The sequence below is a fragment of the Cololabis saira genome, chromosome 4 (assembly GCF_033807715.1).
Source record: "Cololabis saira isolate AMF1-May2022 chromosome 4, fColSai1.1, whole genome shotgun sequence".
Lineage (NCBI taxonomy): Eukaryota > Metazoa > Chordata > Actinopteri > Beloniformes > Belonidae > Cololabis > Cololabis saira.
Genome location: NC_084590.1, coordinates 37,953,530 through 37,977,408, shown reverse-complemented (window position 1 = coordinate 37,977,408; position 23,879 = coordinate 37,953,530). Strand labels below are relative to the sequence as shown.

Genomic DNA, 23,879 nt, shown 5'->3' with positions numbered 1-23,879 from the left:
GACCGCAGGCCAGCACGCAGCTCCCGAAGCTCTGGCCCAATCAGCAAGTCCCAGGTTAGGTGCAGGGTCGGGGAAAGGTTGAAAAGGGGCAGGGCCAGGGAGAAGAGTCTTGACGGACAAACCTCTCTCCCGCCTGCCCGGGCGTTGAAAATGAGGATTTGTGATATGAATTTTAGTACGAAAGTGAAGTTTAAGGGATGTATAGGGGAGGGAGGTAACAGGGCGGTTAGAAAGTATTTAAAGGCATGTTATGCCTCTTTTTGTTTTGTTTTTGTTTGTTGTTGTTGTTTAGATATGTCCTTTTAATATTTTTTTCGTTTTCGTGTACATGTTGAGGTTGGTGTCTGTCTTATGTCTATATGTATTTTAGTTGTTTTTTTGTTATTGTTATACTGAACGTCACTATGGTGTGGCACATTATAGAAAAATAAAGTGTATAAAAAAAGAAGAAAAGTCCACAAAGACCAGTCTGATTAAGGACTTGGGCTTCTCCAGATGTGGAGACTTGCACCTTGCTGCAGGTTTAATGCAGCAAGGAGAGAACAGCATCATCATCCACACCCCTAAATCTAAAAGTATTCATAAATGATATTTTATACTTGATACAGTTTCTTTGTTTCTTACTAGATAGAACATTTTTCAGTTTACAGATCACTTTCCCTCTCCCCTGATCAACAGGACTGCTCCAGCGGGCGGACCACCAGCACGTCCCCCCGCGTCCAATGGGAGACTCCCGGGGGTTTGGCGGCAGCCAATGTCCGCCAGCCGGAGCTCCGACGCGCAGGATAAACACAGACCGATAAACACAGACCGGTCCCCGCAGCAGAAACACCGCACACTCACGGCGCTTTTCTAAATAGGGGAGGGGGGATCCATTGTTAGCTACTAACCGCTGAGAGGGTAAGGAGCATCTCTGCATCTACATGGCGCCCAGACGGACCGGTTAGTGTGAACACTTAACGGCCGTCGACACTGTTATCCCGCGGATTTAACGTGCTCCTGCTAAGTTGTGCAACATACTTGACTTAAGTAAGGGAAAAAATTCCCGAACTCACCCCCTGGAAAAGAGTTAGACAGTTTTAGTTTGGGTTTTTAGAGGTGTCGTGCATGTAACGTGTGAGCAGCGGCCGTTCAAACGGCAGCGCGACCGTTATAATAATAATAACGGCTAAAGCCTGATTTATGGTCCGCGTTAAATCGACGCAGAACCTACGGCGTAGGGTACGCGGCGACGCGCACCACTACGGCGCAGGGTCTGCGTCGGTTTAGCGCGGAACCAAAAATCAGGCTAAAAAACGGTCACTAACGCTCACTGATTAAATTTTTCCTCATTCAAATTTTAACAGCAAAAAAACAAACGCGTTATTAACCAGAACCAGCCCTCGGGGAAGTGTTGGACTCTTGAGTTACCGAGGGAGGAGGGAGGGACGGGGGGGTTGACAATGAGCAGCAGCGGCAGCACGACCGGTCTAATCAGCCATTTTAACGTTAGCTCAGCTCAGCGGAGCTAACGGCTAACGGACGGCCAGATACTAAAGCGCTGATCTGATCTCTGAGCTCAGCCCGGCTCAGGCAGCTCCGCGGCCGCGCAGCCGCGCACAAGCCCGGCTGTTTTTCAACAGGTTTACACTGTTAACACTCTGGCTGAGAGTTTGGCTGACTGTAGTTGCAATGTGAGCATCACGATGGCCTGTTTTTTAATACAATGGCTCGCCAGTCCCCTCACACACACACCCTCCTCCCTCCTCCCTGTTTAAACAATAGAAGGGACTCACACAGCAGAGACAGAGACATTTGCATATCATCTCTGCTCTTGCATGACTGGACCTTCATGTGCAGCTTTCAGGATGCATTCATGCTTTCTTTCTTTTGTCTGATTTTACTCAGTCAAGATGGGGAAGGATCCAAAGAAGCCGAGGGGCAAAATGTCCTCATATGCCTACTTTGTGCAGACCTGCAGAGAGGAGCACAAGAAGAAACATCCCGAATCCTCTGTTAATTTTTCAGAGTTCTCCAAGAAATGCTCTGAGCGATGGAAGGTAGTATACATTTATTTATTTTTTTAATCTAATGTTTCCTTTTAAAATATTGCATTAAACCTATATTCTTTTTTTTTTAAGACTATGTCTCCAAAGGAGAAGGGCAAGTTTGAAGATATGGCCAAAACCGACAAGGTGAGATACGAGAAGGAAATGAAGAACTATATTCCCCCACATGGGCAGAAGAAGAAGAGATACAAGGACCCTAATGCCCCCAAGAGACCACCGTATGTACCCTTTTTGTTTTTACATGTATATAAATAATATGGGGAGTGGTAGACTAGTGGTTACAGAGATGATCCAGGTCCAAGCGCCTGGATTGCAACTGAGTCTGCACTTTGGGCCCCTGAGCAAGCCCCTTAACCCTTCCTGCTCCCCGGGCGCCGTGCAAATGGCAGACCACTGCTCCTAGTTTCACTATAGATGCGTTAAATGCAGATAATACATTTCCCCATTGTGGGAAACATTTATGTATTTTTTATTTCTTATGTCTTCATATCTGACAATTGATGAAAGTCTGTAATGATGGTCTAAACTGCAACAACCCCCCCCCCCCCCGCAGGTCTGCATTCTTTCTCTTCTGTGCAGACTTTCGTTCCAAGATAAAAAGCGAAACTCCTGGGCTCTCCATCGGGGACACAGCAAAGAAGCTGGGAGAGATGTGGAATGGCTCATCTGCAGAAGAGAAGCAGCCATACGAGAAGAAAGCTGCCAAGTTGAAGGAGAAGTATGACAAGGTAAATGCCCACTTTATAAGATGATCACATTTAAAAAGCTATTTAACTTTTTTGAAGTAAGCGGAAAATTATACTATAGTGAGATTCCTTAACTTTGAAAGATAATTAGTGGCTCAATGTATATTAAATATACTCTGCAGGATATTGTTGCTTATCGTACAAAGGGCAAAGTGGATTCAGCATCAGCTGCTGCAGCGGATGATGATGATGATGAAGAAGAAGGCGAGGAGGAGGATGAAGAAGAGGATGATGATGATGATGATGATGAGTAGTGATGGGACCTGAAGTTTTGTTTATGCCATATAATCCTAATGTACTCAATTTACCATCTGGAACCAAAGCCAGATTGAACAAAAAAACATGTATATTTAATGTTTTTAAGATGTACAGTGTTATTCCAATTTTTTTTTTCTCCCTGTTTTTTTTTTTGTGTAAAGGTAACACTACATATCCTGAGTTTGACATTTTTCTAGTGGTTGTTCTTTGTCCCTGCCATACTATGTAACTACTTAGGACTATAAATCAGTATGAAAGTGAATAGTCTTTTGGTGTTGCAACTCAAAAATGAGATTACTAAGTTGATTATGTATCTTTAATTTGAAAAATATTTTTTTATGTGACGTCCCAATGTCTTTTTATTGTCCTTTTGAATACCACTCTAATATCAGATGCAGCTGTCGACATTCAAGAATGTCCTAAATAAAATTTGTTCTTTTTTTTTAGTTCCCTCTTTTTATTTCTTTCATTTTATGTATGCCAACATCTCAAAGCCCACTAACGATAGTAACAGCAGCTCTTTGGAGGCTTGATGCCCTGTACAAAGATGCATTTGTAAATTAATGTAATGTAAATTTTTCAATGTTTTTATTGGGGCTTTTTAGTCAGGATTGTTTTAAAAAAAAAAAAAGTAACAATACATTTGATACTATAACATTCTATCTTACTAGTATAATATAAATATCTTATAAGTGATGCTGGGAAATGATCTTAAAGTATAAGAGGAAATCCAAAAAGTAAATATATACATGATCGATACTTTAACCTCAGAAATCTGCTTGAGTTATTGATTACAGAAGTGTATTGCCAGAAACGTACACGCCACTCCCTGGATTTATTTTTGTGTAATTACCATGAGTTAGTGGAACCATGTCAGGTTCAAGTTCATTGAGAACTTATAACACAAATGGTGAGCCGTAAAATTAGATTACAATTATAACGGAACTTTTAAATGATAGTTCACGAGGCTTTTAAATATGACCCCCTCCCAGGGAAGCTGCTGAACACAGCATTTGTTCCTCACCCTGCAATTATAAATGCAGAAAATCTAATTTATATAACATCATGTTTCACTGTTTGCACCAGGGCATGTTTTAATGATTGTCTCATTTGTTTTATTTTTAAATCAATGGGGGAAGTACCTTTTACAGAGTGGAGGCGGTGACTTTTTTCTCTCCTCTCCATCCCTCGACAGTTTGAGTTCCCGCTTGCTGTAACTGGAGACAACCATGCAGTCACGGAGGCCTCAGTCACTTAAAGGGGGTTCACATGTCCATTTATCTGACTTTTCTCAGCAGCAGAACAAAGAACTGTTCTCGCCTGAGATATTTTCCAAATAAGACCGAGGCCACAGTGGTGACCTTTAAGTGATGCGGGCTGAGTGATTTTGCAAATATAAACTTCAGGGTTAAGAACTACTGTTTTGTACATGACATCATTAATGCTGGTCTTCCTGTTGAGCTTTCTCAGTCATTACATTATGTGCTGTATTATTTTGCTGCAGAATCACAGTGAGGCTAAAATTAGTGAAATGAATTCGTGCTATTTCCCTGACGGAGTGTTTCTTGGTACACCACGAATAGGTTCACTTATAAATCTCATGCCAGCTTTCTTTTAAAATCTGTGATTCAGAGTAAAGCTCCCTCCCCAACTTTCTTTTTTTCCCTCCTTTTCCTCACTGAGTGGGGTCTAAACGAGTCCCCCGTCTGACGCACAGCACAAAACAGGCAGCTGTTCAAAGAGTCTAAACTGAGTCATCTCAGCTGCTCACGGAGAGAATATAAAACAGGATGAATCAGCAAAACATGGTAAGCTCCTTCGTTACAGCTTTGTTTTCTGCCCCCTCCCGCCGCCCCATCCAAGAATCTAAGTTCATTATCTTAGTAAAAGTTTAAATCGCTTTGAAGATTTTGCATGTGTTTGGTGTTAAGATACTTTCAATAATAACGAAAAGAAAATACACAGAAAAATGTCTGGTAAATACTGGAAGCCTGAAAGAACTTTGTTTTCTAACTTCAGAATTTGCATACAGTGATGTCAGAGAGGCGTGTCAGTCAGGATTACGAGCTGAGGAGATTGAGTAATCACCATGGATACAGCTTTCATAGTTTTCCAGTTGTTGGTCTTGTGTAGCGGTGAGGCCGCGCAGTTGCCAGGACATCACTTTTTAATCCCGTGTCTGTTTTCTTTGGACGGGATCTTTTTTCCCTGACTTGATTTGGTAATCATGACCACAGAAGAAGTACTTGGAAGATAAACTTTAAAATAAAATGGACTCTGCTGAACAACTGAGGAAATACATGATTATATTGTTACATATTACGGTAAGTTCATTCTAACTGCTTTTGTTTAAAAGAATCAGTCAGTTTGACTGCTTGAATTTTAATTGTTAAATTAATATATAAGAATAAAATGTATTTGTTTTGTTGAATGTGAAAACAAATCTTCCATCATAAATGCATTCAAATTGTTATTATTTTCCAAATGAGTAAAAATACAGGGACCTTTCTTTCTGCAGGTTTTCAATCTTGCATCCTCTCATGTTCCTTCATCTGGAAACCCACTGAAGGTGAATATTGAAAGGGAGATTGCAGATATCGTTAACGGGCAGCATGTGCTTCCCTCCTGGTATTATACATCTGTTGATCCTGAAAAAAAGCATGGCACTGTCAGCTCACACTCTCATGACAGATGGCGAACACAGATGGCTTTCTACAAAACTGTTTATTCATTTCAAGTAAAAGAAGACACAGTACCAGGTTGGTCACCTTCCCTCATGTATATATATTTGTCGATAACAGTCCATTTATTACATTTTTAAGTACTGTTATTTTTTGCACTATTCTTTTTACATGAATTATCATTATTTTCTGATATTAAAGCTGGCTATAATAACTGCAAATTGTCAGCATTGTTGCTAGGATTTTTCCTTCCCCTCCACAGTTAAATGATTATTCTCCCACTGACAGGAACCATCGTGGGAAAAGTGGAAGTACAGTTTGAGAGTCTCACGCCTATCACATACTCAGTTCAGGAGGACGATGGGGAGAACCTATTCCTCCTCAGCCCCGTCTCAGGGGAGTTCCTATTATCCCGCAGGCTGGATTTTGAAACACAAAGCTTCTACATTCTCACAGTGGAAGTAAAGCAGGGGGACTTGCAGGTATCCAGTGTCAGAGTGTACTTCAGTGTGCTGGATGTGAATGACAATCCTCCTGTTTTCAGTCAGGAGAACCTATCTGCATCACTGTTGGAGAGCACACCTGTTGGCACTTGTTTTCTGTCACTTAATGTGTCAGATAAAGATGATGGTAAGAGTACAGTCTGATACATTACCAAAACAATCATCACTGGGAGCATTGGAAGATAGATTTAGGTTACTTTATCAGTCCCAGATTTGAATATAATTATTAAAGTGGTTCATTCATGTAAATTACAATAAAAAAACAGAAAGCTACATCAAAACAGTTCAATAGATTTAAAAGTACATTTTTATTTATGTACACTCTACAGTAGTACATTAAAAATACAGCAGAGCTACATCAGTAAATGCTTGGAGTATTTCTACGTTGGGGAACAGCACCCTCAAGTGGCTGTTTATATGTACTGCTCCTGTAGGCAGCCACATTTTAAATATGGTCTATGTGCTGTAATCACCTTTCATGCTGTAATGTGCTGATTGTATTACAATCATCACATTACTCAGACTTCATTTGAAAATAATAAATATAGACAATGTCAAATGTTAAAACCTCGACTTAAATAATGAAAATAATTTTAAATAATATGCCGGAAATTCACAAATACTAAAGCTGGGGAAATGTCACCACCGGTGAAGACTAAAGAAGAAAACAAACAAAAAACAACAGGATTTTTAACCAAAAATGTTTCAGAGAATCCAGGCAAATGCCAGATTTAAAGAGACAAGGAGACCAATCTAATAATCAGGCTCTCAGTAAGTATTGCATTTAATCTAGATACTTTATTCTAGTTACCACATGGACTCAGAGGCTTCAGAAGTCGTGGAACACAGTTCATCTCTGAAAAAAAGACCTGTGTTTCACAAAACCTCTGTGACATTACTTATCGGTTTAATGTGAAGTGGTCTTCAAGCCCATTTCTTTGGAGATGGCTGTGGGGGATGCCATCATGTCCGGACATAGCTCTGTTTAATCCCTGTTAATCACAAAAGTGGCAAATGGGCAGAACGAAACCACCCGGCAGTCAGTTGAACACTGATCCTTAGACTCTCCAATGCAAATACATAGTTGCTTGTGACAGTCTGTTTGTATAATTGCCAGCACAAGAAGCCATAATATATTTAATATAAGAGCATGAATACTTGCACAGCTCTAAATTCACAACTCAGATGTCAAGTTAATCAAATATACTAAACAATAAGTGGCTTCAGTAATGGCAGCGATTTATTAACATTGATTAATGTCCCTATTTATAAATACAATTCTTAGCTTTTTATAATTTCATCTGATAAAGTACCTTAAATAAAATCCTCTTCCATATCGTCGTCATGGATGGAATATCTATAAACGGAGAGCAAAATCAATTTTTTCAAGATGTAAAAATGTATATTCCTGTCATAAAATTCGATATTTTGACATGAGTTTCAATGGAGATTGACTCTGGCAAGGGGTTGTAGCTAATCCCTAGGAGTCTTTACACCAGGTCCTTCTAAAAAGGCCTTTCAGTCATTCGTTACTATAATTAATATGTTATTATTTCCTCTCCAGGTGAGAATGGAGAACTGAAACTGAGAGTGATCAGCGGTGATGAGGCCGGCGTGTTTGTCATACAGTCAACCAGTTTATGTCTGAAGAAAGAATTAGATAGAGAGCGACAATGCTCCTTCAATCTGACCGTGATGGCCAATGACTGTGTCCAGCCTGAGTCTTTACAGCTCACCAGCACCACACATGTGTCTGTATCCGTGGAAGATGTCAACGACAACGCTCCATTGTTTGTGTCTGCTCACACTGTTTATGTGGCAGAAGATGCTGCATTACATTCCGTAGTGACGACTGTACGTGCCGAGGATGAAGACACAGGACGCAACGGGAAGGTTTTGTATTTTTTGAACAACACTTCCTTGTTCAGCATCAACAGCACAAACGGAGAGATATACCTGGGGCAGATATTAGACAGAGAGCTGGAGGATACCCTGAGAATTAGCGTGACGGCCACTGATGACGGCTCCCCCCGGATGGCGACCACCATGAACATCACGGTGCATGTTGAGGATGTGAATGATAATGATCCTGAGCTGTCACAAAGCAACTACAGCCTGTCAGTCAGAGAAGACATCCCCAGAGGAACAACTCTGTTTCAGGTTCAGGCTCACGATCAGGACATCGGACCAAATGGACAAGTGAGGTACATGTTGACCCCAGCTGGTCCATTTGTGCTGGACACGGTTCGAGGTGTCGTCACAGTCGTGGATCAACTTGACAGAGAAAAAGTCGCAAACTACACCTTCGTAATAGCTGCTGTAGATCGAGGGAATATACCCAGATCTGCTACTGCTACTATCAGCATCACAGTGTTGGACATCAATGACTCAGCACCTCAGTTTTCTCCTGAAACACTGATGATTCATCTCAAGGAAAATGAGGAGGAACCAGCTCTGCTGACACATCAGGTACTGATTGGTGGGGTTCAGTATAGACTTGATATATGTCGTTAAAGTTTTAATTAGGGCTGGGCGATATATCGAGATTTTAATATATATCGATATATTTTCAAACGGCATATGATACGAGACAATATCGTTTATATCGATCGATTTTTTTTTTATTTTTTTTTTTTATGATTTTGATATAGCTTATTTTGTGACAAATTGACTTGAATGTTTTATTTGAGATTTGCACAACTGTCAAACTCAGTGGAAAAGTCTGCCTGTTACTGTCTACATTGTATTAATTGTACAGTGTATTTTAATTTAATTGTTATGCAGGAGGCAGCACGGTGGCTTAGTGGTTAGCACTGTTGCCTCACAGCAAGAAGGTTCCCGGTTCGACTCCCAGGCCCAGCAGGGCCTTTCTGTGTGGAGTTTGCATGTTCTCGTGCTTGCGTGGGTTTCCTCCGGGTACTCCGGCTTCCTCCCACAGTCCAAAAACATGCATGCTAGGTTAATTGGTGATTCTAAATTGCCCGTAGGTGTGAGCGTGAGTGTGATTGTGAGCATGGTTTGTGTGTCTATATGTGGCCCTGTGATGGACTAGTGACCTGTCCAGGGTGTAACCCCTGCCTCTCACCTAAAATGAGCTGGGATAGGCTCCAGCAGACCCCCGTGACCCCGCAAGGGATAAAGCGGGTAAGATAATGAATGAATGAATGTTATGCAGGAAAGGGATATTTGTTTTATTTTATTCAAGAAGCATTTTTATTCTATATATGCAGGCAGTTTATTTTTATTTCATTTGTTTTATACATTTTGATATTGTGCAGACCTCTGTTAATAAAGGAACCTGTGTGACATTTGGCACGAGGCTTTGTATTAAAACTTTTTTAAGGGTTTGCCTCAGAAAAAAATGAAGCTAACAGAGATGCTATGCTATAATGCTTTGGGGGAAACCCCAATTATGGCACAGAAAAAATATCGAGATATATATCGAGTATCGCTATTCAGCTACAAAATATCGAGATATGACTTTTGGTCCATATCGCCCAGCCCTAGTTATGTTTTTTCTTTTCTTTCTGTCTGACTAGGTCTCAGCCTTGGATGAAGATTCAGGGATAAACAGTCAGCTCACCTATTTTTTTGCGAAAGGAAACAGTGATGGTTTGTTCTCCATCACTCCTGATGGTACGCTTCACATTTTACACAGCCTAGACAGGGAGGAGGAATCCTTATATATCATCACCATCACTGCTGTCGATTCAGGTAATTATGGTCCCAGTTAAACTACAAAACACTTGCATAAAAAACACAATTTCTTCAAACAGTGGCTTCAGTTTGTTAACAAATATCTTGTCATTTGTAAGGATTGCCACCTTTAACTGGGACTCTGACTTTACACATTGTTGTGGATGATGTTAACGATAACCACCCAGAGTTTACTGAGGAAGTCTACAACACCATAGTGTCTGAGGACAGTCCCATAGGAACAGTCTTTGCAATGATAACCGCATCGGATGCTGACGAGGGTGCAAGCGGGGAAATGAGGTAGACTATCACATCTTAAAATCCTTTGAATTTTGAGTAATGTTAGGAGAAAGTTTCAAGGGATTACTTGAATATTTAAGGGGTGTGCCCTATTACTTTTGCTCATATTTCTTCTTCCTTCTGTCACTTTTCACGAGCCACTATTTTAAGAAAAACCCAACAAAAAATGGCAAAGCAACTGGCTTGATCAGGATCAGCATGGTATGATTTATGGTGGCATGACCTTTGCCCTACTTCCCCCTGCCTTTCTGAGTTTATACACAATTATAAATTCAATTTACAATGTAAGTTCTTGTGTGGGCAATCCTAAATACCCCCTGTTTTAAAAGTATTAAACTTCAAGTTTTATCAACAGTACAGTGCCTATCATAAGTATTCACCCCCTTGGATGTTTTACCCTTTTAGTGCTTTCATAAATCAATCCTGGTCAATAAAATTAGGCTTTTTTAACACAAAAATGTATTGGAAATAAAAATATATAAAGAAATATAATTGTTCATTTCACTAATTGTGAGACTATTGGAAACAATTTGATGGACCTCTATCGAATTAGACCATTCAATTAAAAAGGGGGTGAATAATTATGCAAACCATTATATTTCTTTATATATTTTTATTTTATTGACATTACTATGTAGAAATCTGTTTTCACTTTGACATTAAAGAGTTTTTTCCAGTAAATTTTTGTGCTAAAAAAGCCAAATTTTATTGACCAGGATTGATTTATGAAAGCACTAAAAGGGTAAAACATCCAAGGGGGTGAATACTTATGAATATATATATATATGTATATTAACTTTGAGTGATAAAAGTTGAACCAGTTATCTCCTGTTGGTCATTCAATCATGTGGGCAAGCCTAAGTACCCCCAGTAGCAGAAACAAAGGGGCTGTAGTATTGGCACCCCTTCAGAATTTCATCAGAAATCTTGTAGTTTGTCATGCCATGTTAGTCTGAGGTAACGCTGCATGACAAATAAGCATTTCTTTGATTCCTAACTGTCTTATCTGTAGATATCTCTAAATAATCTGGATATGCAGCTTTGGAAAGACTTTCTAGCTTTTTTCTTCAATCAGGTATTTCATGGAAAACCTTGATGCACCTTTTGCCATTGGGGAAACCTCTGGAGAGCTGGTTACTACTGATATACTGGACAGGGAGACTGTTGCCATGTACACATTGACAGTGATCGTCAGCGATTCCCATCCCACTCATCCTCTTTCGAGCTTCGTGGTTGTTATTGTGCTTATTGGAGACATAAATGACCACTGGCCTCAGTTTATGAACAGCCCATATGTGGCCTATGTGCCCATTGAGCTGGCGACAGGTGAGAATTTCTTTACTTCCTTTTCATATAAGTGTCCTATTGTGGGGACTGAGAGAAGACTTACATTTTTACTTACATTTTCCACAGGCACAGTCGTTTGTGCAGTCAGAGCAACAGATGAAGACACCGAGATGAATGCAGAACTGCATTATTCCCTCTATGGACAGTGGTCAGATCTGTTTTCCATTGATTCATACACTGGAACTGTTTTTACCACAAAAGAACTTCACAACACAGATGATATTATTATCAATGTCCATGTTGAAGATGCTGGGGAAACTCCTAAATTTGACTTTACTACTATCAGTATTAGATTTCAGAACATGTCTGACTTTCCCGAGATGCATTTGGATGTTCTGAGTTACTCCCTATCTGAGGATGAGCCAGCAAGAACACTAGTGGCTGCTGTCTCTGCAGCGAGCACCAGAGCTGAACCCGTGTCTATTTATCTTGCTTCTGGAAACTTCGAAGACATGTTTCATGTGGACCAGTTGCGCGGAGTGCTGACAGTGGAAAACTCTCTCGATTATGAAAGAAAGAAGGAGTTTTCTTTGTTGATAGAGGCCAGAGACTCCGGCTCACCTCCTTTCTCATCATTTTTAGAAATTCTCCTCAACGTCACTGACACAAATGATAATTTCCCACAGTTCACTCAAGTTGAATACAGGTGTGAGGTGTTTGAGAATTTCCCACCATCCGGGATTTGCGACGTTCTTGCCATTGATGCAGATTCTCCCACCTATGGCAGAGTGACATACAGCATAACAGAAGGAAACGATGAAAACTTTTTCACACTCGACCATGAGAGTGGTTTGCTGAGCACCGCTGCAAGTTTAGATAGAGAAACCATTCCTGTATTCAATTTAACAGTTGAAGCTGTAGAACCAGACAACCCTCTTCATAAAGACAGAGCAAACGTTATCGTAAATGTTTTAGACAGAAATGACAATGCACCTCGTTTCTCACACATTTTCCTGGTAGAGGTGCCTGAAGATGCTCCTGTTGGACACACAATAATACAAGTCACCTCAAGTGATGATGATACTGATGCTAATGCAGTAATTAGATATTACATACTTGACCAGAGTGAGGACATGCTGTTTGATATTGATTCTACAACTGGATATGTGACTGTTAAAAGGCCTGTGGACAGGGAAGCACATGATCACTATGTCTTAAGAGTGACTGCAAATGATTCGGCATGGAGTATAAGCACGGACGTCACTATAGTCATTTCCGATGTCAATGATAACACGCCGGTATTTACTAGTCTTATTTATACAGCTACCCTCCCTGAGACAACAGATAAAGATGTGTTTGTTTTGCAGGTTCTTGCCACCGATGCAGACGTTGGGAAAAACAGTGAGGTATTTTATATCATTGACCCCTCAAATGAAGAGTTTTGGGTGAATGCATCCTCTGGTGAAATTTACACAAAGCAGCCACTGCTTTTACACAATTCACCTTTTGAAATTCATAATTTCACAGTTCTTGCGTTTGACTGCGGCAGTGTTCCCCGATATAGTAATGCCACTGTGACAGTGAGATTAGAACAATATAACCACCACCCACCAATGTTTTTGCCTTTAAAACCCCTGATATCTATCCCCAACCACTTGCCTTTGGGAACAGAGGTGGTGCAGTTGACTGCAACAGATCCGGACGTCAATAACAGTGTGAGCATTGAATATCATTTAAATGGAGGTAATGGATCAGATTTCTTTTGGATTGAAACTAACAGTGGAAATGTATTCTTAAATCAGACTTTAGAAGAGAGTGAAAATGCATTCCTCACTTTGTTTGTAAGTGCCAAAGATAAAGGCTTCCCTCCTTTAACGTCACTAACTGAAATCACCTTTCAAATTATCGGGAGGAATCAGTTTTCTCCGAGCTTCAACAAACCAGGCGTCACCTTCTCTGTTCCCGAAGACTTGCCTGTGGGGTCGGTGATTGGGAAGATTCAAGCGGAAGATATGGATCATGGTCCTAATGGTGCAGTTATGTACTTCATTAACCCTGAAAATCACCATTTACCATTGACTGTTGACGAAGTCTCTGGACTATTATTACTTGTCGGAGAACTTGATTTTGAAAAAGAAAGTATTTATAATTTCTTTGTCACAGGCTCAGATGGTGGGTGGATCTCTAAAAGTGGCATGATAAACGTCACAGTCATAGTTATGGATGTAAATGACAACCCTCCAGTCTTTTCCTCATCAGAGTATACCATATCAGTGCCTGAAAACTCTGAAATTGGAACAAATGTATTCAATGCGAAGGCTGCTGATAAAGACTCGGGTGCAAGTGCAGAAATAACGTACTCTTTTATTGCCGGTCATGTCGATAAATTTGCAATTGATCAAAGAAATGGAACCATCACCACTCTGGACGTCTTTGATTTTGAGCGAGAGCAGATCTTTGATTTAACGATCAAAGCTTCAAACCCCGGTGTACACACATTATTTGGTTTGGCACATGTTGTCGTTCGGATCGTAGATGTGAACGAGTTCGCCCCAACGTTTGCGAACAAAGAATTTAACTTTTCAGTTTTTAAGAACGTACCTGTTGGAACACAGATAGGGAAAGTGGCAGCCGTTGATCATGACCAAGGCTCTGCAGGTCAGGTGTTTTATTTTATCTTTGGCCATGGGAAAAATATGGGCTTTGGTATTGATCAGTTTTCTGGAGAAATATATACAAGTGGCAGTTTGAGAAAACAAGGCAACAGCCGTTTAGTTTTAAAAGTCCTGGCGAAGAACTCTGGTGTTATCACTGGTATGGATGTGGATGAGACTTTGGTCCAAATCAATGTGATTGACACAAATGATGCACCGATATTCACAACTCCGTGCTATGATGCCAATGTTACAGAAGACAGTCCAGAGGGGACATCCGTACTGATGGTGAGCGCCGTGGACCAGGACTCTGTGTTGGATTGGAATCGTTTCTTCTTCGGCATCGAACACGGAAACACAAACTCCTCTTTCTCAATTGATCCTCTCACTGGCGTTATTTCTGTGAGGTCTACACTTGACAGAGAACTCTGGCCAGTTTATAACCTGACTGTTACAGCCACTGATAATGGCTTTCCACCAGCCACTGGAACTGCTGATGTCATTGTGATAGTCGGTGATGTCAACGACAACGCCCCTAAACTCACATCAACTGAAGCTCAAGTGAAGGAAAATCAACCAGAGGGCACCGTTGCCGCCAGATTAAATGCATCTGATTCTGATTTACCACCAAATCAAGGTCCTTTTACGTACTGGTTATTAAATCCATCAGCGGGGAGTGCCTTTACACTAGCTCCTGATGGGGTTTTACTCACCACACAGACCTTTGATCGGGAGCACATCTCAGAATACCAAATCCTGGTCGCTGTAAGGGATGCTGGATTTCCTGTGCCGCTATCCTCCACGACAACATTCCACATCAGGGTTGTGGATGAAAACGACAATCCTCCAATGTCAAGAAATATCTTCATTGAGGTCAAATATTTTGGCAGTTCCTTTCATGGAGGCATGATCGGTAGCGTGCACCCTGAGGATCGTGATGCGTCTGACACATTCACTTGCACCATTAGAAGTGGGTCGGTTAACATGTTCACAATACCCAATGCAACGTGTGAGCTGTGGTCGGCTCCTTTTCAGGGCGAGGCCACATTTAACATCACGATTGAAGCTTCGGACCAGCTTCACTTCTCAGTAAATAACAGTGTTTATGTAAACTACAAAGGCTTCACAAATGCCTCTGTAGACAGCTGCATATTCTTCTATGTGTTGTCGTCCTCAATGGAAGAGTTCTTGTCCAACAAGTATTTGAGATTTGTGAAAGCTCTGGACAATCTGTTTAACCTGCAGGCTTCAAAACCTCATGTATTTGGAATTAAACATATTGGCAGAGAAATCCTTTTATTGGCTGCGGTCAAAAATTACAACGGTCAGTATCTTAGCAGGGAAGTAGCGAGTGGTATATCTGCTGGACATAAGAGGTTACTGGAGGCTCAGAGTAACGTAACGATTTCTCACATCACCGGTGAACCATGCCTCACCGGCCCCTGTCAAAACGGTGCATCATGCAACAAAAATGTTTACATCAGCCCAGAGGTTGCTGTCCTGGAGAGTGTGGCTGTCATCTTTGTGTCACCACAGAAAGAGGTTTTTAATTGTACCTGTCTGGCTGGATTCACTGGCTCACTCTGCGAACATGACATTGATGAGTGTGAGGTGAATCCCTGCAGGAATAACGGCACATGTGAGAATACCGCAGGAAGTTTCTCCTGCCACTGTCTGAGTGGCTTCTCCGGCTCTGTCTGCTCTGCTGACGTCGATGAATGCTTGGAAATGAAGTGCCAAAACGGGGGAACTTGTACTGCCTCACAGGATGGATTTTACTGTCAATGTGTGCCCGGTTTTAAAGGTACATTTAGTTATAGAAAGGACATAACTAAAAACATTAGGTGTGAGAAGACGCTGAATCTCTGCTTGATTTGTGTGTGTTTTTTTTTCCAGGAGAAATGTGTGAGGAGTTCATAGACCACTGCAGCTCAGCCCCCTGTGTTCAGGGCAGCTGTGTCAACTTTAAGACCGGATTCTCCTGTAATTGTCCCTTCGGTGAGAGTAATGCACAGAAATGGATTTTTTATGGCAAAAGTTCAGTAATTTAAAAAGGACGTTATCGCTACAGAGCAGACGAAAGTGGAGCATCCTGCCCGTTCTTTCCTCCAACGCATTCATCTCCAGAGCAGATGAAAGTGTTGGAGGAAAGAACGGGCAGGATGCTGCTTCAGGTTCTCAAAAACAATCCACTCTTGAATCTTAAGAATAAGCATATTACAAGTTTTCAATAATCTGTATTAGCAAGAAAAGCAAAGCCATTAATGGGTGAGTTGTACAAGATCAAGTCAGTTTGGTCTATGTAACTGGCAATTTGATCTGATTTGGCGCTTAATAGACATGTCATCATGTATATATATATATACATGATGTATATATATATATATATTTAGTCTCAGCAACAAGGTTAAACTGGTGTGTTAGCTGTTTAACTAAAAAGCTTTCTTTTTCCTCAAAATCCCTTTCTTAGACTACGATGGTCAAATCAGCTCTTTCCTTACAGTGTGCTCTCAAACTATCCACCGAAAACAGAATGCCAATCATTTGCCAATCACTTAATTGATATATTTACTTATGATACATTTTAATTAATTATTATCAACATGCTTATTAAAACATTTGTATGTGGAATTTTTAGGATTTAATTAATAAATGATGAACATCATACAAATATATTTTTTAAACATAACAAAATACATCTTATTTTCCTTCATCAAGGTACTGTGGTTTTAGATATTTAGATTTAGATATATTGTGAAAATGAACATGAACTTTTTTCAAGTTATGATTGAAACATGCAATTACTCACGTTTACATGTATACATTTTATTTTAGGAGTCAGTGGAGTCCACTGTGAGGAGCACAGTTATGGCTTTGAAGAGCTGTCCTACATGGAGTTTCCCCCACTGGATCGAAGGACTAATTTAATCTCCTTTAAGTTTGCGACAGTGCAGAGGAACTCACTCCTCCTGTACAATCCTGCAGAGCCATCCAGCAGGGAGTTCTTTGCATTGGAAATAGTTAATGGGACCATACGCCTTTCTTACGACCTGGGCTCAGGGCCCGTCAGGTTGCAGACACACAAGCAAGTTGCAGATGGGCATTTTCACACCGTCGCTGCCAGGAGGATCGGCAACGTGAGTTTTATACATGTGAATTTGAAATGATTCATGCATCTTTTATAAATGGATTAACTGAATTTGAAATGATTCATGCAGAGTATGTAAATTTAACAGATGGGGTCTTTGCTCGTGGACAACTGCACAGATGTTGTGAACGATGGGGTTTGTTTTTCAAAGAATGATGGTAGTATCTCAGAAAGGTACCAGAGAAGAAATACTAAAAAATATTATAGCTTTCTATCAGCACCTTTAACTTACATCGGTCATACATCTTTCTCTATCTTATCTAATCAGGACACTGGATGTGGGCAACACTAGGATGACATTTGGAGGACTGAGGACCCTTGAATCTATTTTGCTTCATCCTGGTCAGATAAAAACACATGATTTTATTGGATGCATCCAAAACATTTACATAAATGGCATTCTGCTGATACCTTTAATGGCCCTTGCAACATATAATGTCATTGACAGGTAGGATTGTATGTCTACAGTGTATGCTCCAAGTAAACCAGCACATGATATTGATATACAAGTTTAAGTGGTTGCAGGTTGTGTTTTTCCTCTTTTTTATTAATTGTATCTAATATTTATTCCATCAAGATGCCCTCGAGCAACAGCGCCAACATGCGACAGCATCCCTTGCATGAATGGTGGCGTCTGCAATGACCTTTGGTCTGACTATTTTTGTGAATGTCCAAGTCCTTTCACTGGAAGAAACTGTGAAACAGGTAAAAAACTAAAATAGGTATGTGCAAGTGTGATTTACTTTTATAACTGTAACAAAAATAGTACATTTCCCCCTCCCTTGGAACAGAGATCTCAAAAGATATTGTATTGCAATTTAATGGGAGCGAATACATCGAGTATGTCATCAAGGAGCGATTCAGGAGAGACCACCTGCTGAAGGACTCGGTAGATGATGACACACAAGGAAATACCAGAAACCAAACTGTGATCAACATCAAGTTCAAAACCACAGATGACGGGGTGTTATTCTTTGTTTTTGGACAGACCGGGCACATTAACCTTGTGGTAAGTGTGAAATGTATTTTACCACAGTAGAAGAAATATTCTGCCATAATGCAAAAGTTGTCAGAATGTCCTACAGTCTTATGAAATGTTTGTGTCATGTTTTAGTCATAATATCACATATATTTTCACAATATATCCCTTTTAAAACATAAAACTTATATTCTTCTCTTTTTCCATTTCTATAGATAAGAGACAGGAGGCCTGTGTACTTGTTCAAAGATGCATTGTCAGGATACCTGTCAGAGGAAGCTGTGGCGACGCAGGTGGCTGATGGGAACTGGCATGTCATTTCCTTGCTCAGCAACGGGGGCAACATTTTCCTCTCTGTGGATGGTAAACCGGTCTTAAACAGCACAGAACAAAGCATGGATCTCACTCCTGCTGGTGTGGACAAGATCATTCTCGGTGCAGCTCCAACAAGGGAAACAAGGCGCCAACACTCAACAGGTGATCTGGCAACTGGTGTTTTCTCAGGTTTCCTCATTAACGCTAATTATACCCTCTGCGTGTGAAGCTGAGGGAGAAGTTAAACTGACACTTGGCGTAAGACTTGTCCTCATTTTTCTCATGACAGGATTCAGCGGATGTGTGCAGTATTTCAATATCACCGGTTACGCCCTGCCCATCAGTGGACCCAGTGTGGCGGTAGAAGTTTGGCCAAGTTCGACTCTGCTCCGGTCAAGCTGCAGGTCTCCAGGTGTCTGCTTCCCCTCACCTTGCTCTGAGGAGGATGCTGACAGGAAGACATGTTTTTCACACTGTCAAAACCAGCAAACGTGCAAAAACACCATCCATAACAGGTCCTGTGTCTGTTTACATAATGTCTCAGATCATTTCTGTGATATTTGCATTTCCACAGCCCATGATCAGTGCTCTGGGGACCAGCAGGGCAGCAAGCCTCTGTGGCTTATTCCTGTAGTTCTTCCTCTAATCTTTATCCTGGTGATCATAGGGTTGTGTGTAGGCTTGTACAGACTGAGACACACAAAGTGTCAAAGCAATACCTTCCTGCAAAAAGCAGAGCGAGGAACAACAAACAGGGCTTTTTGTTTTGATGACAACATGGTTTTCAAAGATGATGTGTCTTCAGAAAAAGGGACGCCTCATTACCCAAAGAGCACCGATCAGCAGAAGTCAAGTGTGGAGTTTTACTGCGCTGGCAGTCTGTCAGGGGTGCAGTCGATGCCACCAAGTGAGCTGGAGTATTTCGAAATCGGCAGCATCTCAAGTGAATTCCATCAAGACAACAGCTCACTTAAACTCAACTGCCACAATCAATTGTACAGTAGAAATGATGTGAAGGCTAATCCTAAAGTCTGGAGAGATCTGAGGTTGCTACTTCCGACATTTCAAAAAGGACCCTCTGCAATTAAAAAAGACCCTCAAAATATTAACACCCTAAACAAGCAATTCTTGTGTCAGCAGGACACAGAGAAACCCCAGACACTGACTTGTTATACGAAGAGATTCCCACAACCAGAGATCCTCGAGCCAACACAGTGCCTAAGCTATGAAGAAATTTACAAACTAAATGCTCCTGTGGAGCCAGCAGTGTCACATCAAGCATCCCTGCAGTCGGGGCCTGCCCTGTCCACCACAGTGATGAAAGCATCCGCTGGAAAAGACACAGATGGCACTTTTACCTGTTCAGAGTCTGAGTACGGACACTTTTCTGTCATCACAGGGAAGAAGTATATGCATGACCAGTTATTGCAGTCTGATAGCACCTTAAAGCGTGAAGCCCTCAACCCAATCAGCTCAATTGTGATGAATACATCCTCTACTATGGTTGAGCAATGGGGGGATATTTTAAATATGCAACTACCTTTTAGCTGCTATGTGCCAGTATTTGAGGACATTGCATGTTTACCAATTGAATCTAATCACAGCTGTGATATGCAAAGTGATATAGAGGAAATTATCTAATTATTCAAGATAGCAGAAAGCTGGATCAATGCAACCAGTTACTTCAATGTAACTGATTTTTGGTACTTGGATCACAAAGTCGTATCTGTTGCAGAAAAAGCAGTGAAAGGTGAGATTTATCTTTTACAGAAAAATCCTATCGTGTTTATTTGGTCAATTTGTTAGCAATTATCTCTCAGAACTAGTATAGAAAAAGATAATTTTAGAGAAAAACCAAAGGCCTGAGCATGTATCTGATGCTGACATTAAAGAAACATTCTGGAGTTAAATCAATGCTAGGTCTATTATTATCATTGTGCTAATATCATGCAAACTATCAGTAGAAGCAAAAGGAGAGTTAAGGGTCTCTGCTTCCATAGGACTGGATCAATACTTACATATTCATGACAAAATAGCTGAGTCAGGTCCAGGAGTGTATGTCTATTGCTCCCTATGCTAACATTAATTGCCATTTTTCTGCATTCTAAGCAAACTCAAGCTGCTTTTTTGGTTCCTGCAGTACTCATTCTTTGTCATCTTATAATATGCATAGGGTTGTTTTAACTCCTATTTTAAATATGAAAGAGCTTTATGTAGAAAAGTCAATACCTCTGTCAGTAGCAAACTCATTTGTTCTTGTAACTGTGTGTAAATGGCTGGCTCTCCAGTAACCTCCTCATTGTTGGATATCACAAGGTGTCATAAATGACAAAGATCAGCAGACGAATCAGAAATCAGAAATAAGTTTATTGCCAAGTCGTTTAACACACACAAGGAATTTGTTGTGGTGATTGGTGCAATACAAAAGAACAAATAATATTATTAAAAGAGAAAATGTACAACATGTTGGTTTTAAAGTGCCGGATTAATGAGTCTGTGCAAAGGTGACCTAGGATGTGCGTTAATGTAACACATAAGGTCAGGATTGGAGTCTTACGTAACGTAGAGTGGGGGTGAGGGGGCAGTCTGTGGTGGACGGGGGAGAGGGGGGACCGGGGCCTTGTTGATGGGGACAGCTACAGTCGGGAAAAAAGCGTTTTTGTGGCGTGAGGTTTTGGTCCTGATGGACCGCAGCCTCCTGCCAGAGGGAAGAGTCTGGAACAGTTTGTGTCCGGGGTGGGAGGGGTCTGCTGCAATCTTTCCTGCACGCTTCAGGGTCCTGGAGGCGTGCAGGTCACCTTCTCTGCAGAGCGGATGATACGCTGCAGCCTGCTCCTGTCCTTTACAGAATATCTGGGTATAAGATTTGAGGATGAACTGTCCAAATGTAGCATATCTGGAGATTTAAATATAACCTGCTTTTTGAATGTCTCTTCTGTTTAGATGCGCTGCCAGATGTGGATGGAACAGACTTTTGAGTTGCATTCAAGTAATAAACTTTACATAATTAAACTGCATCCATCAAGGATTGTTGTAGAAATAAACATTACATTAATTTCTTTATACACACATAAATATATATATTATATATATATATATATATATATATATATATATATATATATATATATATATATATATATATATATTGTGTTTCCTAAAGATTGACCCCAAAGGCAGGATCTGTACAGAGAAGATGTGTGTGTGTGTGTGTGTGTGTGTGTGTGTGTGTGTGTGTGTGTGTGTGTGTGTGTGTGTGTGTGTGTGTGTGTGTGTGTGTACAATACATTTGCTTAAAGTCAATCTCAAAATCTCAATCTATGGGATCTTTATTTTGCATTTAGAAAACACTACTATTTACACTACATTTAATCTAAATAAAATTATGCTATCAATTTCAGTTTCAGTTTCAGTTTCATTTGTCTATAGGTGCTGCTCATTTGCCTACAGACTATGTAGCAAGTTATATGTGTTTTCCCAGAGCTTGTAATGTAAAATATTATTTTGGATATTTCATATAGTCAGTATTAAATGCACTGCTAATTTTGCTACGTTTGAATCTCTGTATCAAAGCCTTTTTAATGTCCGCAGTCTTGAAGCAATATATCAGTGGATTGACTGCAGCAGGTATTAGGCTGTACATCATTGGTATAATCATACGTGCATCAACATTAAAGTGTAATCCCAAAATGTCACTGAGATAAACAATACATCTCGGCACATAGTAAAGGCAGGTAATAATGATCTGAGGAAGACAGGTGGACAGCATTTTGTAACGCCTATCTGTTTGAGATATTTTTAAAACAGCTATGATGATTGCAAAATAAGAGAAAATAATGAATGTTAAAGGAACCAACAGTGTGACCATTGCATTTGCAAATGCAACCCATTTGACATATCTAACCATGTCACCACATGCCAGATTGGTGATGGAATTGTGATCACAAAAGCACTGCTTGATGATATTTAAGTCACAGTAGGGCAAACTGTGGGCATGAAGCACAATCCCCATCATACGTATGCATGTTAAAATCCAGCACAGGCTACAAGCAACAGAAGTTGTTTTGTTTGAAAATAAAACAGGATATTGGAATGGAACCCAAATGGCAATAAAGCGATCCAAAGCCATGATCAACAAAATCAAGGAGTGAATCGCTCCTAAAGAATGAACAAAATACATTTGTACAAAGCAGGCTCCAAATGAAGATATCATGTGATTCCACCAATATCTGGCAATGATTTTTGGTAGTGTAACAGTGCCATAAATGAGGTCTGTCATTGCAAGGTTAGAAAATATTAAATATGTTGGTTTGTGGAGAGTCCTTTCAAATACAATAACAGCTACAACAAAAGTATTTCCAAACACAATAGCAAGAAAAACAAATAAGAGTAAAGCAGAGATTGGTCCATAATACTCAAGCGGAAGTCCAGGGAATCCAATGATGATGAAGTCTTTTATAGTTGTAACATTGGTGAATTTCATTATTTTAGCCTTAGACAAAGTGGGAAAAAACAGGAAATTATTAAAAAAAGAGTAAAAGCACTTCACTGTCAACGCAGATATAATAGCATCAAAACATAAACTTGGTCACATACCTGGTCATCTGTAGATCAAACCCTTTAGTCTCTGACAGATACTGGTCTCTATCTAGAGGCAATTGTGATCTCTGCGGCACTATTTAAAGCTTTCTTTCTAGTCTAGTCTAATGATGGGTGTGGAAATGAAAACTCAGAGGAGCCATTTCCCACAAGCACAAACACGTTTGTAGAATCTAACTGTACGTCAATCATAAAGTGCATGTTTTCCACTCTGTCATGTTGTTCGATATGAAAACAACTAAGTAATATTGGGGCTCCAATTTAGGGATACAGCCAGAAATTATTCAGGCTATAACAAGATGTCTAAAACTACTTCTAGAGGAAATAAGAGAAAAACATAGAGAAGCTCTGCCCCACCTTTCTTCCGATACACGTTTGTTTTATTGTTGGAGGGAACAGCTGGTTGAGTTTTTTGTGTTTTTGACTTTAATTAGGGCCCGAGCACTTACAGTGCGAAGGCCCTATTGTATCTGTAGGAATTTTTCTTTATTCTTTCTTCTGATGAAAGGAGGGCCTTTTTGCCCCCCTAAACGTGCCCCAAAAGTCACCAAATTTTGCACGCAAGTCAGGCCTGGCGAAAAATTTGATATTTAATGGTTTGCATTAATGGGCGTGGCAAAATGGCTCAACAGCGCCCCCTTGAAAATGTTGTGCCTCAAGCCCCA

General features: G+C 40.4%; 3 protein-coding genes and 1 long non-coding RNA gene across 4 annotated transcripts; 3 read left to right on the top strand and 1 right to left on the bottom strand.

Moving 5' to 3' along the window:
• Positions 1-769: 769 nt before the first annotated feature.
• hmgb1b (high mobility group box 1b) lies at positions 770-3,496 on the top strand. Its single transcript, XM_061719685.1, has 5 exons — positions 770-942; positions 1,888-2,039; positions 2,121-2,266; positions 2,602-2,776; positions 2,917-3,496. Exons 1-5 carry the CDS (start codon positions 924-926, stop codon positions 3,046-3,048), a joined length of 624 nt encoding a protein of 207 aa, XP_061575669.1. The 5' UTR covers positions 770-923; the 3' UTR covers positions 3,049-3,496.
• A 6,299-nt stretch (positions 3,497-9,795) lies between these two features.
• On the top strand, positions 9,796-11,387 carry LOC133442426 (uncharacterized). The gene is made up of 3 exons (XR_009782552.1): positions 9,796-9,950; positions 10,052-10,232; positions 11,308-11,387. It is a non-coding gene; the product is annotated as an uncharacterized LOC133442426 (long non-coding RNA).
• Positions 11,388-11,397: 10 nt separating this feature from the next.
• Positions 11,398-21,160, top strand: LOC133442566 (protocadherin Fat 4). Its single transcript, XM_061720573.1, has 8 exons — positions 11,398-11,558; positions 11,646-15,977; positions 16,070-16,171; positions 17,009-17,310; positions 17,899-17,953; positions 18,113-18,330; positions 18,516-18,777; positions 18,905-21,160. The coding sequence occupies exons 1-8, from the start codon at positions 11,402-11,404 to the stop codon at positions 20,254-20,256; spliced, it is 6,780 nt and encodes a 2,259-aa protein (XP_061576557.1). The 5' UTR covers positions 11,398-11,401; the 3' UTR covers positions 20,257-21,160.
• Positions 21,161-22,114: 954 nt separating this feature from the next.
• Positions 22,115-23,098, bottom strand: LOC133442565 (olfactory receptor 2AT4-like). The gene has a single exon (XM_061720572.1). It carries the CDS (start codon positions 23,096-23,098, stop codon positions 22,115-22,117), a length of 984 nt encoding a protein of 327 aa, XP_061576556.1.
• Positions 23,099-23,879: the final 781 nt, after the last annotated feature.